The sequence below is a fragment of the Sardina pilchardus genome, chromosome 18 (genome assembly GCF_963854185.1).
Source record: "Sardina pilchardus chromosome 18, fSarPil1.1, whole genome shotgun sequence".
In the NCBI taxonomy this organism is placed as follows: Eukaryota; Metazoa; Chordata; class Actinopteri; order Clupeiformes; family Clupeidae; genus Sardina; species Sardina pilchardus.
The window spans coordinates 19020334-19032833 of NC_085011.1; the positions used below are offsets into that span (position 1 = coordinate 19020334).

The 12500-nt window shown below is 46.3% G+C and overlaps 1 protein-coding gene across 1 annotated transcript in view; it reads right to left on the reverse strand.

The window, feature by feature from the left end:
* The window catches only part of kcnq5a (potassium voltage-gated channel, KQT-like subfamily, member 5a), a 146942-nt gene that overhangs the window by 19991 nt on the left and 114451 nt on the right, over positions 1–12500 (reverse strand). Inside the window, exons 4-8 of the mRNA XM_062519922.1 lie at positions 9609–9778; positions 8111–8236; positions 5495–5605; positions 3645–3740; positions 766–860 (exon numbers count right to left, since the gene is read on the reverse strand). Of these exons, the coding sequence (XP_062375906.1) occupies positions 766–860; positions 3645–3740; positions 5495–5605; positions 8111–8236; positions 9609–9778 (598 nt within the window). The remainder of the gene's footprint in view (positions 1–765; positions 861–3644; positions 3741–5494; positions 5606–8110; positions 8237–9608; positions 9779–12500) is intronic.

Consider the following 12500-nt stretch of genomic DNA (forward strand, 5'->3'; position numbering starts at 1 on the left):
GTGTGCGTGCGTGTGTTTGTGAGTGTTTTCACAGGACAGCTGGGTGCTAGATAGCTGTAGCACCTCTACCTAACCTGCACCTGTCGGACTACAGGACAGCTGGGCGTTAGACAGCTGTAGCACCTCTACCTAACCTGCACCTGCCGGACTACAGGACAGCTGGGCGTTAGATAGCTGTAGCACCTCTACCTAACCTGCACCTGCCGGACTACAGGACAGCTGGGCGTTAGATAGCTGTAGCACCTCTACCTAACCTGCACCTGCCGGACTACAGGACAGCTGGGCGTTAGATAGCTGTAGCACCTCTACCTAACCTGCACCTGTCGGACTACAGACGTCTGGGCGTTAGACAGCTGTAGCACCTCTACCTAACCTGCACCTGTGGGACTACAGACGTCTGGCCAGAGCTGGCATGCTTGATGACTGTGAGCCTTTTCCGTGTCGCAAAAAAAGGGTGAATTGAGAGAGAAGAAAACAAACAGCGACAGATTGACAGATCACCATGATAAATGCATCTATGACCGACAGATAGGGACAGATCACAGAGACAGGGGATCGTTTACAATCAGATCGGGGGACGAAAAAGACAGATTGAGAAAGAGGAGGAGGAAGAGGAGGAAAAAAAAGAGGAATGCCAATGACCCTCCAGAAACGGAGGAAGAGAGAGAGAAAAGGGGGGGAAGTAAAGAGGAGGGAGGAGAAACGGAGAGCTCAGAGAGGAGCACAGACACCAAAGACAACACCAGCTGCCACAGTGGTACCTACTTTACAGGGCTGCAGGTATGCAGAGCCTTCAAATGAGGCTTCCAGGTAGCAATGGAAACCGAGTTCTCATCAGCCGCATAGCTACGCCAAACACACTACGTGCAAAGTATACAAAACAGGGAGGAGGAGGAGGAGGAAGGAAAATAAATAAATAAAAAAAGATAAAAGGAGGAGAAAAAAATAAAAGGGGGTACAAGAAGGATGAACAAGGCCGAAGGAAAAAGGAGGGCAAAAAAAAAAGAATTGAAGGTAAAAGAAAAATGGAAAAAAACGGAAAAGAAAAAAGAAAGAAACAAACAAAAAAGGGGGAGATTAGTACAAACCAATACATGTCACAGTGTCATCTAGAGCTCTCTGCAGGGATACATGCCTTTGCAGGGGCAGAACACTTTTATAGTGGTGCCAGGTGGCGCTCAGGTACGTCCTGCTGCTGTCGGTGGAATACAGGCGCCACGCAGCCTGGCGTGGAAGAAACACACACACACACACACACACATTCATTCATTCACACACGCACGCACGCACGCACGCACACACGCACACACGCACGTATACAGAAGGGTGCACAAAAGCATTGGGCATGGTGAGGGTATGGCCACATAAAAGGAGACACACACATGTACACACAGACACGCACGCACGCACGCACACACACACCCACGCACGCACACACACACACACACACACACACACACACACACACACACACACACACACACACACATATGTAAGCAAGCACATATAGGATGCAGAGTTTTGAGAGTGGAACATCAAAAAAATCCTCATTTACATTACTGGCATTAGTGCCAGTTTTCTATCTATTTCTGGCACGATGCAGTGATCTCTCTCTAGTAATCAATTTAGAGGACACTCGGAGGATGGAGGTAGATTTTGAACAACCATCCACTCTCAAAACCGGGGGGTAAAGACAGCATTGGTATGAAGAGGCTGAATCCTATTGAGACAAGTCAAGAGGGATCCTCTTATCCACAGTGCCTAGAGAGAGAGAGAGAGGGTGTTGTGATCAGAGTGAAGAGGTTTGGGTTAAGGAAGGGGTGGTGTGTGTGACTTATCCTCTGGAGCTCCTGTAATGAAAGATACAGTAACACACTGATGATGAACATTGCTAAACACTGCTGAGTTGTGGAAAGATATGGGAGATGAGAATGTACGTGTGTGTGTGTGTGGGCATGTATGTATGTGTCTGTGTGCATGTGTGTGTGTGTGTGTGTGTGTGTGTGTGTGTGTGTGTGTGTGTGTGTGTGTGTGTGTGTGTGTGTCTGTGTGCATGTGTGTGTGTGTGTGTGTGTGTGTGTGTGTGTGAGCATGTGTGCGTGCATGTGTGCGTGTGTGTGTGTGTGTGTGTGTATGTGTGTATGCAAGTGCGTTCATGTGTGTGCATGTGTGTACTGTGTGTGTGTGTGTGTGTGTGTGTGTGTGTGTGTGTGTGTGTGTGTGTGTGTGTGTGTGTGTGTGTGTGTGTGCGAGCATGTGTGCGTGCATGTGTGCGTGTGTGTGTGTGTATGTGTGTATGCAAGTGCGTTCATGTGTGTGCATGTATGCACTGTGTGTGTGTGTGTGTGTGTCTGTGTGTCTGTGTGTGTGTGCGTGTGTGTGTGTGCGCGTACTTGTGTGCATCTGTGTGTAGTTTCCAAAAACAGATCTACTTTCTGCTGTTCCAACTGTCCAAGATGAGGCTGGTTTGGTCTGCTAAGAAGAGCTATTGTCCTACGGGACATACGCACTCAGAATTCCTTCCATGGAAAAGTAACATAAATATCAGCTTGTGTTTCCTTTGGATCTAATAAAGGACAATGGTTTTTAACAAGGCCGCAGCTCAAAGGATCCTTCATTCTCTTCAGCAAACAGACGGAAAGAAGAAAAGAAAACAGAGAGAGAGACGAAAAAGATGACAAATGCTTTCTGTGCCATTAATGTGGTCTACTTTTATCTCTTGTATGAAAAGGATTTGTGTGTGTGTGCACATACATCTCTCTCTCTCTCTCTCTCTCTGTATGTATATGTGTGTGTGTGTGTGTTTGTGTACACAAGCATGCACGTGTGTGTTCGTGTGTGTGTGTGTGTGTGTGTGTGTGTGTGTGTGTGCTTGCGTGTGTGTTTGAGTATGCACAAGCATGCATGTGTGTGTGTGTGAGAGAAAGTGTGTGTGGATGTGAATGAATGTTAATGCATGTGAACACATCTTAAACTAAAAACAACCAGTTGATACCTGTGGGACATCATTGATTTAATTAATTATTTGTACAGATACACAAACACCGGTCTGCGCGTCCATTCCTTCCCTGTAAAGAGTCTGAAGAGTGCATTACTGAAAAGGTGATATTTGAAGGGGCCAGGATGTATCTTAAACAGACCACTTTTAGATTTCTGATATCTAACCTCATTTGCATTCAGTCAGACTTGAAGTTCTGCACAGCGAGCAATAATTATACAGAACAATCATTTTAAGTCAGCGATATGTTTCAGTAATTACAGGTTAGCATATGGACAGATCCAGAGAAAGGAATGGGAAGTCTGGTGACTGTCATGCTGTTGTGTGGAGGCGTTTGGCCAGATGCAGTTGTAGTGCTACTGTGTTGAGCTCTTTAGGGTGGCGTGGATGTGTCGAGGTCTTCAGTGTGGTGCTACAGTGTAGAGGTGGTGTATGTGTCCGTGTGGTGTAGGTGTGGTGCTACTTGGTGGAGGTGTTTAGTGTGGTGTATGTGTAGGTGTGGTGCTACTGTATTGAGGTGTTCAGGGTGGTGTAGGTGTGGTGGGGATTTGTGGAGGTGTTTAGGGTGGTGTAGGTGTGGTGCTGCTGTATTGAGGTGTTTAGGGTGGTGCAGGTGTGGTGCTGTGCTGTGCTGTGGAGGTTTTACCTGGATGAGACAGGCTGCGGGGTTTCTTCGTTTTTCAAAGTGCTTCTGTCTGTGCTGCTCCTGGACCTTAAGAGCAAAGCCTGAACCTAGGATACCCTATAAACACACACACACACACACACACACAGACACATAGTCTGTCATTGTCATCAGTTTCAGTACAGGCAGTTTACATCTGCGCTAACATAGTCCCTATGCATGCAGAAACACACGCGCACACACACACACACACACACACACACACACACACACACACACACACACACACACACACACACACACACAGTAGACATCACACAGCCACAAAGCCAGCAGTTGCATCAGTAACTTTACCACATAGGAACAAAAAACAACAGCCTTCACTATCTGCATCCAGCCCTCATAAAACAACCCTAACGCCAATATTTCTCAATGAGGGATGGGGACAAAAATGAGACACATGAAACATAAATCTCTTCTTCTTCATCTCTCTCTGTTTCTCTCTCTCTCTCTCTCTCTCCTGTTCTCTCCTTTGCTGTGAGTCAGCTGTGAGAGAGAGAAAGAGAGAAAGAGAGAGAGAGAGAGAGAGAGAGAGAGAGAGAGCCACAGCCACAGAGGAGTGGAAACAGCAATCAGTCGTCCAGTCGCTGGAAGAACACCGAGCTCTGATGCGCTGAGATCTGAAGAGACGCTCGGTGACCCAGCGCACATTCTGAACTGACGCCATGCTGCAGTGAGGAGCTCTTTTTGGCAGGACCAGGGCCCTGAATGCAGCAGTGAGGAGCTGTTTTTGGCAGCACCAGGGCCCTGAATGCAGCAGTGAGGAGCTGTTTTTGGCAGCACCAGGGCCCTGAATGCAGCAGTGAGGAGCTGTTTTTGGCAGCACCAGGGCCCTGAATGCAGCAGTGAGGAGCTGTTTTTGGCAGCACCAGGGCCCTGAGCCAGCAGGCCAGCGTCTCCCATCCACTCACTCTGGCCTCTGGCATACTGCTGCTGCCCATATACATTACAGTAATTTCCTGTGTATTAGCTGTATTGTGTATAAGCCGCAGGACAGCGTTTTATGCAAGTTAAAAGAAAGGAAACCGTATTACAGTAATACCATTATTACAGTAACTGGCCATGTGCATTAAAGCAACACTAATCACTTTTCCTCTGTCTGTTTGTTTATCCAGCAACAATGTCCACAACAAGGTAGAGTATGTTGCATGATTTTATGAAATATGATATATTGCGACATCGATGCAAGTCAAATTTGTAGTTTCTTATGTCTCATTTCATGGAACTACAGATATGCTACCCAATATGGTAAAGTTACATAGTGCGGTTATAGCCGTTAGAGGGCCGCGAAGTGAATGCAGAAGTGCCATTCACCCTTTTACAAGTTGATGAACCGCTGAAACGATTTTGAAAACATTATTTTAAGGTATGAAAAACTCTTTAGTGTTGCTTTAACCTCATAGCTGAAGAAATGTTGCAAAATCAATGTGTAAGCCGCGGCTAATAGTTGGAAAATGACAGTAAGTCGTGCAGTCTGTCTGACTGCGTGAGGCGGATAGAATCCCACACAAAATGTACAATAACTTAAGGTGCAGTGAGAGTGACCTTTGTAACTTTTGTGATGTGAGTCTATATAGCACATCCTGCCAGTCTGAACATACAGTACTCATCTCTCTGCTTACGACTGCTTTTGTCTGGAATGGGTTCTCTTGTGTCTCTTTCTGAATGTTGGCATGTGTGTTTTCACAAATGTATACTCTTAAGTGCGCACCTTAATCAGCACACAAGTGTGCTTGTTTGTGTGCGTCCTTCTGTGTGTGTGTGTGTGTGTGTGTGTGTGTGTGCATGTCCAGACATATGGCGCTACCAACCGCAGGGAGGGCGAAAAACGAGATGCCGAGCAAAGCGAAGCCAGCTGAGAGCAGCCGCCCAGTCCAGGTCTGCGGAGTCTTGTCCCCGTAGCCAATAGTTGTGAGGGTGATCTGCAGTGAAAGGTCAAAGGTGAATCATGTCAGCAGCTCATATTTTACATTCGACATCAGTCATTCAGTCAGGGTCTGAGAAATCGACACAAGCACTTATTGCCAATGATAACTCTTGCAGCAGAAGCAAACGTTTACTCTTCAAAGCCATAACAAACATTACTCTTCAAAGCCGTAAAAAAATGGCCACAGAACGGCAACAAGAAGCCAGCCTGTTAATACGATGTACTCTGAATGAAATGATCTGTGAAACACATGATAGATACAGGAGGCAGAGCTGCACAAACGTCTCTTTACATAAATCAGAGAGAGAGAGAGAGAAGACGAGAGAGAGAGAGAGAGAGGACGAGAGAGAGAGAGAGAGAGAGAGAGAGAGAGAGAGAGAGAGAGAGAGAGGACGAGACTCCACAATCACTTACTCTTTCCCTCAGTATGTCTGTGCCATACAGGTATTACATTAAAACCTGGCCTGGATTTGCATTTCGTCATTGAACCTGATCTGTTTTGAACATCACCTCACGACAGGGCCGTAACATTATAAAAACATCATTCTTCCAGCCAGGCATGACTTCTGTCTCATTAAGAGCAATATGTCTCGCCTAAGCCCTTCAGACACCTGAACTATTCCAACTGCAGACTATAGGGTTGCAAATCATTCGCTTAGGCCTTCGCAAAGTCTGCCTGTGAAAATCATCAAGGAGGCTTTAAAAAAACGCTACCGTTGCTAGCAGACGTCTTTTCGATTTTGTGTTTTTCTCTTTTTTTAAAAAAAGTTTCTTGTCCTCCTGCACTGATGCAGTAGAGCTTGTGGTTTTGGACACAGCTGAGGTGGGAGATGTTTAAATGGACGGCTGGGCCAAAGCAAATTCCCCGGTGTACGGCGCGAGAAAGCGTCCTGTCATCGGAGCTAGGCTCTAAAGGGGCAGACACTAGATGGAAGCGGTGGGGGGGTGCTGGCTGAACTGCAGACGCTGTCTGCCCCCGTGTCGGCTCTGCTGTTTCCCTCTGTTCTGCGTGGGTCCGTCCGGGCTCGTGGACGTGTAGCGGACAGGGGCTCGATGGAGACCCAGAGGAGACAGCACAGCATGAGTCCAGGGCAGGGTGTGTTCTCAGGTGTTGGTCTCTGCTGGCTGCTGTGTTGGTTGTTTCACTTTAATCTTTATGCCCCTGTTCTTAGCTTGGAAACCCATTTCTACACATTTTTACCCATCAAACAGCAAACCCAAAATGCCATTTTTGGGGCATTTTTGCCTTCATGGTGATTGACAGGAAGTGAGTAGGAGAGAGATGAAGTGGGATGTGGAAATGACCCAGGCCTGATATGAGCCTGAGTCCCCCATGCATGGACCCGTACGCGGTTTGGGTGCTGTGGCCAGTCGCACCACAGTGCCGCAACGCAGCTGCAGCTGTGTGACATCTGTGTGTCTCTCTTCCCACATCTCTCTCTACACTCTGTTTCCTCTCACCTTCTTACAGTCAGTATCTCTCTCTCTCTCTATCTCTCTCTTTGGCTCTCTCTCTCTCTCTCTCTCTGGCTCTGTAGCTCTGTTGCCTAAACCAGCGCAGGTTCTTTTCTCAGGTAATTTCTCTCTTTCTTCTTCTTCTTTCCTTCTCCCCCTCTCCCCCCCCTTTCTCTCTCACTCTCTCTCTCTCTCCCTTTATCCACGTCACAGCCACCGCCTTCACTGTACGCTGGGGGAAAATTGCATCTAGTGATTAATTCATTTGGCCAGCGATGCAACTGTGACCGATCAGGATTTTTTGGCTTCATTTTTTTTCCATGTTCCTTGGTAGACCGCACACGTCGGTCCAGTGAATGGACTCTCCGAGGAATTGGTCCGAGCTTGAGGAAAAACGTCTCAGTCTTCTTGACACGCTGGTAATCGGGGTAACAACGTCTGATAGGGACTGTTGCACTAGCCCATCACATCACAGGATTTGCTTGCTGCCTCTTATTGATCCAAAGTCCCAATAACGGCTTGCACTGAGGAGGGTAATGACTGTGGAAATGGGTGTTTTCCAGCTCAGAGAGTGTGTATGATGGATACACGGATTACGGATGGATGTATAGCAATGATGGATCAATAAAATACACAATGGTGTGTGTGTGTGTGTGTGTGTGTGTGTGTGTGTGGGGGGGGGGGGGGGTCCTTATTCGAAAGTGTCTTGCAGTTGTGTAATTGCAACCAGAGTGTCTATAAAGCACGTCCAAGTAGTACTGAGGGAATTTGTGTGTCGTTTGTGAGTGCTTGTACATACACAAACATGTATAATTCACCTACAGTCACTTACTGTATGAGTGTTAGGGATTCCTCTACCCTTGGGTGTACCTTGGCTTTTGAGACATTAGTATCAGCTTACTGCTCTCAGCTTGGAAACCCCAATTGGTGTCCAGGGAAACAGTGGACTCGGCTACAGACCTGAGTGCCTGTGGTCTGTATATATGTGATGACCGTAGACGGCATAAATTGGTGTTTGGCGACTGGCTGTGGTGTGTGAACTCACCGTCCCCCACCAGAGTGCATCAGCGTAGGTGGCGAACTGCTTGTTGAACTCCTTCTCCACCAGATAGACCAGGAAGGAGGAGAAGATGAGGACCAGGAAGCCCATGTACCAGGCGGTCACCAGCTCCTGTGGAGGTAGAGACGCGGTCAGACGTCAGCGTCATTTTGAGTTTCCCCTTTAGGGGATTATTAAAGTTATCCTTATCCTTATCCTTATTTCACCGTACACAGAACGACGGCGTGGCGCTGACCCATCTCATTTGGGCTCCCGCTGTGGTCACTTCTGACCCAATAGAACCACACCGGGCAGCTAACAGAACCGATCGGGGCTTGATTTGAGCTAAAAGAACCGATCAGGGCTTGATTTGAGCTAACAGAACCGATCGGGGCTTGATTTGAGCTAACAGAACCGATCAGGGCTTGATGTGATCGTCAGCATTTGGTGTCACACTCTGAGCAGACAACTGGAGCCATTCAACAAGGTCAGAGGGGGCATGAGTGGAGTGGAAGAAAAACGTTCTAAACAAACACGTCAACTTTGCCTCGCTTGAAGTGCATAAGTAGTTTTTTCTTTTTTTTTTTACTCATACGCGTGCATGCTACAAGATAAACTATTGACTATTAAATTACAGAGTTAAAAGCTGCATTAGGCCACAGGCAGGCTTTTAGTGACAAGCCAGTGGAAAAGTCTTAAAATGGTGGGGGGGGGGGGGGGGGCAGGGCAGTGAATTGAACAAATATGAGAGCTGTGTAGGCTGGAGGAGAAGGAGAGCGAGATGGACGCTTCTCGCCGGCCACAGTGATTCAATCCGCTGTTTCATCCCATAATGGGCCTGACAAATGGCGGGTTGCTAAGTGCGGAGGAAACGTGTGGTTTGGCCGCCCCCGCCGCTGAGGCCCTGCGTCAGGCGGAGCCGCTGATGGCGGAGAGATTTCTCCGCCGCTGCCACGGCGATGGCCGACTGCGCTGACCAAAACTGGACTGCCGAGCCAGAGCCGCAAAAATCCAGACCCTCCAGCCTGAACAACCATGGACGCATAAATGGCTTCTGACGTGGATCACTTTACGATCCCATACAACTTCTAATATCTGTAAATCTCAAACTAAATATGGACTTATAATTATTATAATTATTATTATTGGCCGCGTTTTCCAGATTCGTTAAGAAGCTCTTAAGTGCTACAGTAAGATCTTCTTAGGAGCGTTCTTAGAACATTCTTAGAGCGCTCCTAAGAAGACCTTAGCACTTAAAAGCTTCTTAACGAATTTGGGAAACGCGGCCATTATTGGCACTGATGATAAAATGCTGACCTTAATATTTATCAGGCACTTTTATATACAAAACAACAGCACAACATGTTTTTATTAGTCTGTCTGCTTCCTGGGGTATTGAACCAATAGGCTTTGGATGGTAAGCATCTTTTTAATTTGAAAGAAATATATTCGGAGCAAGTAAGCCTTTAAGTTTGAGCTTTTTTGACTACACTTCCCAGCTTACCTTGCTATGTGCGTAAACTACAGATCCCAGCAGCTTCCAGGTGCCACCCCGTCGGTCCATGCGCACCATGCGCAGGATCTGCAAGAAACGGAGGCTTCGCAGCGACGTTGCAAAGATGTTGCCTTTGCTGCCAGCTGACACAGCGATAGACGCAATGAGGACGATGACATCTGAAAGAGACAGGAGAAGTGGATACAGTAAGAGAACAGGTCACGTTACAGTTTTTTCCAATCGTTTACACACAATTTTGAAAACGGGGCTCTTTTTGTCTAAACATATCACACAATTAACCAAACACAACACCCAATCAGCAGAACATATCAGATTGTTAGCAAAATGAAATATTTCTGTCAAAACAATAAACACATTGATAAAACCTTATACTGTTCTCATATCACTAACACATTCTTTGAATGATTCCACACTGTCGCTATCTTATACACACCAACACAATAAATTCAAAACACATCTGTAAAAACCCTCTTCCAATATATGGATCTTATTCAGACATATTGTTTGAGAGCATTAGGATAATTTAGATGACAAAAATATTTTGATGAACCCTCATCAAGCAATGCACAAAACTGATGCTGCAGACAATATTTCTTTCTTTCACTGAACCATATGTTCAGTTACAGTGACAAGTCAATCAACAGAAAATGCCAAAATTATAGTTCTTGCTACTGTAAAGTGTAGAAATCTGTACACAAACAAAAAGTACTGTACACTTACAGTCACTGAAGAAAAACTAAAGCAACAATACAAACAAGTAACAACAATACATAATACTCTAATCATCTCTCTGTCTAGCTGGATCAGGCCATAAGAGTTCACCACATCACAGGCTATGGGTGCCTCTCATTTGGGCTTTTATACGTCCTCCCTCGCTCCTCTGGCCTCGATCCTCACTGATCGACATAGTGAATGATGGGGCAAAAACAATGGGATAGTCTATCCAGTGTTAGTTATAGATCAGTGGGAACGCCCCTCGAGGATCGAGCATAACACGCCTGAGTGCTGCGTTTTCAATTTTGCACATATGTGCTTACACACCTGGTGGATGTGATTATTCAATTTGTTCATTAGTGTGGTCATTGGCAAGCCAGGGCTTTATAATGACAAGGAAGTACCTAACAATCTTTATCTGTGTCTAAGGTGTGAAAATGTGTTTTACGTTTTGACATTCACTGTGTGTAATGTTTCGCAAAAAGTGTGAAGCTGAATTTGTGCTTACTGTTGTACTACTCTGCGCAGGCGTTTTGCTTCTTAAGTGTTAAGTATTGTTAACTGTCTGTTAATCTTGATTTTAGTGTGTAAACGATTGGAAAAAACTGTAAATACTGAACGACTCTTAATGTGTCTCTACCCGCCATCTGATTACATCCATTACTGTGTGCTTCATCCTAAAGGGAAAGTACTGAAAAAAATTCAGATGATTGACAAAAAAAATAATTTTATGTGCAAACCTCCCCGCCTGAGAGTACTCACTTAAAGGCTAGTTTCAGACGCTGCGACATATACATGTACACAAGAACAAACCCACTGAGCACACTGGACCAAAACCACCACGGAAACTAGAGGAAAGTTCAGTGGAAAGACATACCCCCCCCCCCCCCCCCCGCACACACACACACACACACACACACACACCCCACAACCCCCCTCTGCCAGTTGCCAGTCACTCAAGTGTCTCGTTTGACAAGCTCCCGTGCTGAGGCTAATGAGATTAAAAGCTGGCTCTCCCGTGGCCTGTAACAGATCCCTGTGAGGGAGCAGTGCTGCTGGCCTGGCACTCCCTCTGAGGTTTCGCCTCCAGGAAAACAGCTCCAGTGTGTGTGAGAGTGTGAGTGTATGTGTGTGTGAGTGTGAGTGTGAATGTGAGTGTATGCGTGTGAGTGTGAGTGTGAATGTGAGTGTGAGTGTGAGTTTGAGTGTGAGAGTGTGGCAGAGAGAGAGAGAGAGAGAGAGAGAGAGAGAGAAAGGGAGACATGTTCTACCTGTAACTTAGCAATAATGACTTTCATTCATGCCAATAAGGCATCATTTGGTAGAGAGAGAGAGAGAGAGAGAGAGGGAGAGAAAGAGAGATAGAGAGAGAGAGAGAGAGAGAGAGAGAGAGATAGAGAGAAAATGGCAGAAATGATTTGATCTCTTGCCTGCCCACCCGCCCTCCCACCCGACATGCTGTCTTCAGGGGTTCAAACGCTATGGGGATGGGGGATTCAAAGTTCATAAAAACCCAGGGCCACTTACACACACACACACACACACACACACACACACACACACACACACACACACACACACACACACACACACACACAGACACACACAGACAGACACAGACACAGACACAGACACAGACACAGACACACACACACACACACACACACACACACACACACACACACACACACACACACACACACACAGACATAGACACACACACACACACACACACACACACACACACACACACACACACAAGCATGTTACACAGGAGGGGGCCCAGAAAATCATATACAGTATGATGTATGTATGTAAGCGCACTTCTAAAAAACATCCAGTCATGCCCCCACTTCAGTCCCCAGTCGCAACCTCACCGGGAAAAATATTATATTTCTCTCACATCACACCTGATCACATTTCCTATTTCAGAGTTTATATGCGTGACACTCAAAGGAGGAATTTTCTTTGCGTAGAGCTCGTTTTTTGAGAACATTTGTCAGTGGAGCTGTGGTGAGCCTGGAACGGCTGTGACAGTCATAAAAAAAAAAAGCTCCTGGAATTTGGAAAACTCAAACGCATGAGAAAGGGATTCAACTAACTGTTCAGAAAAAGGTTCCTTCACGTTCAAAGTATTCCATGGAACATCGCTCTTTGCAGGGCTGA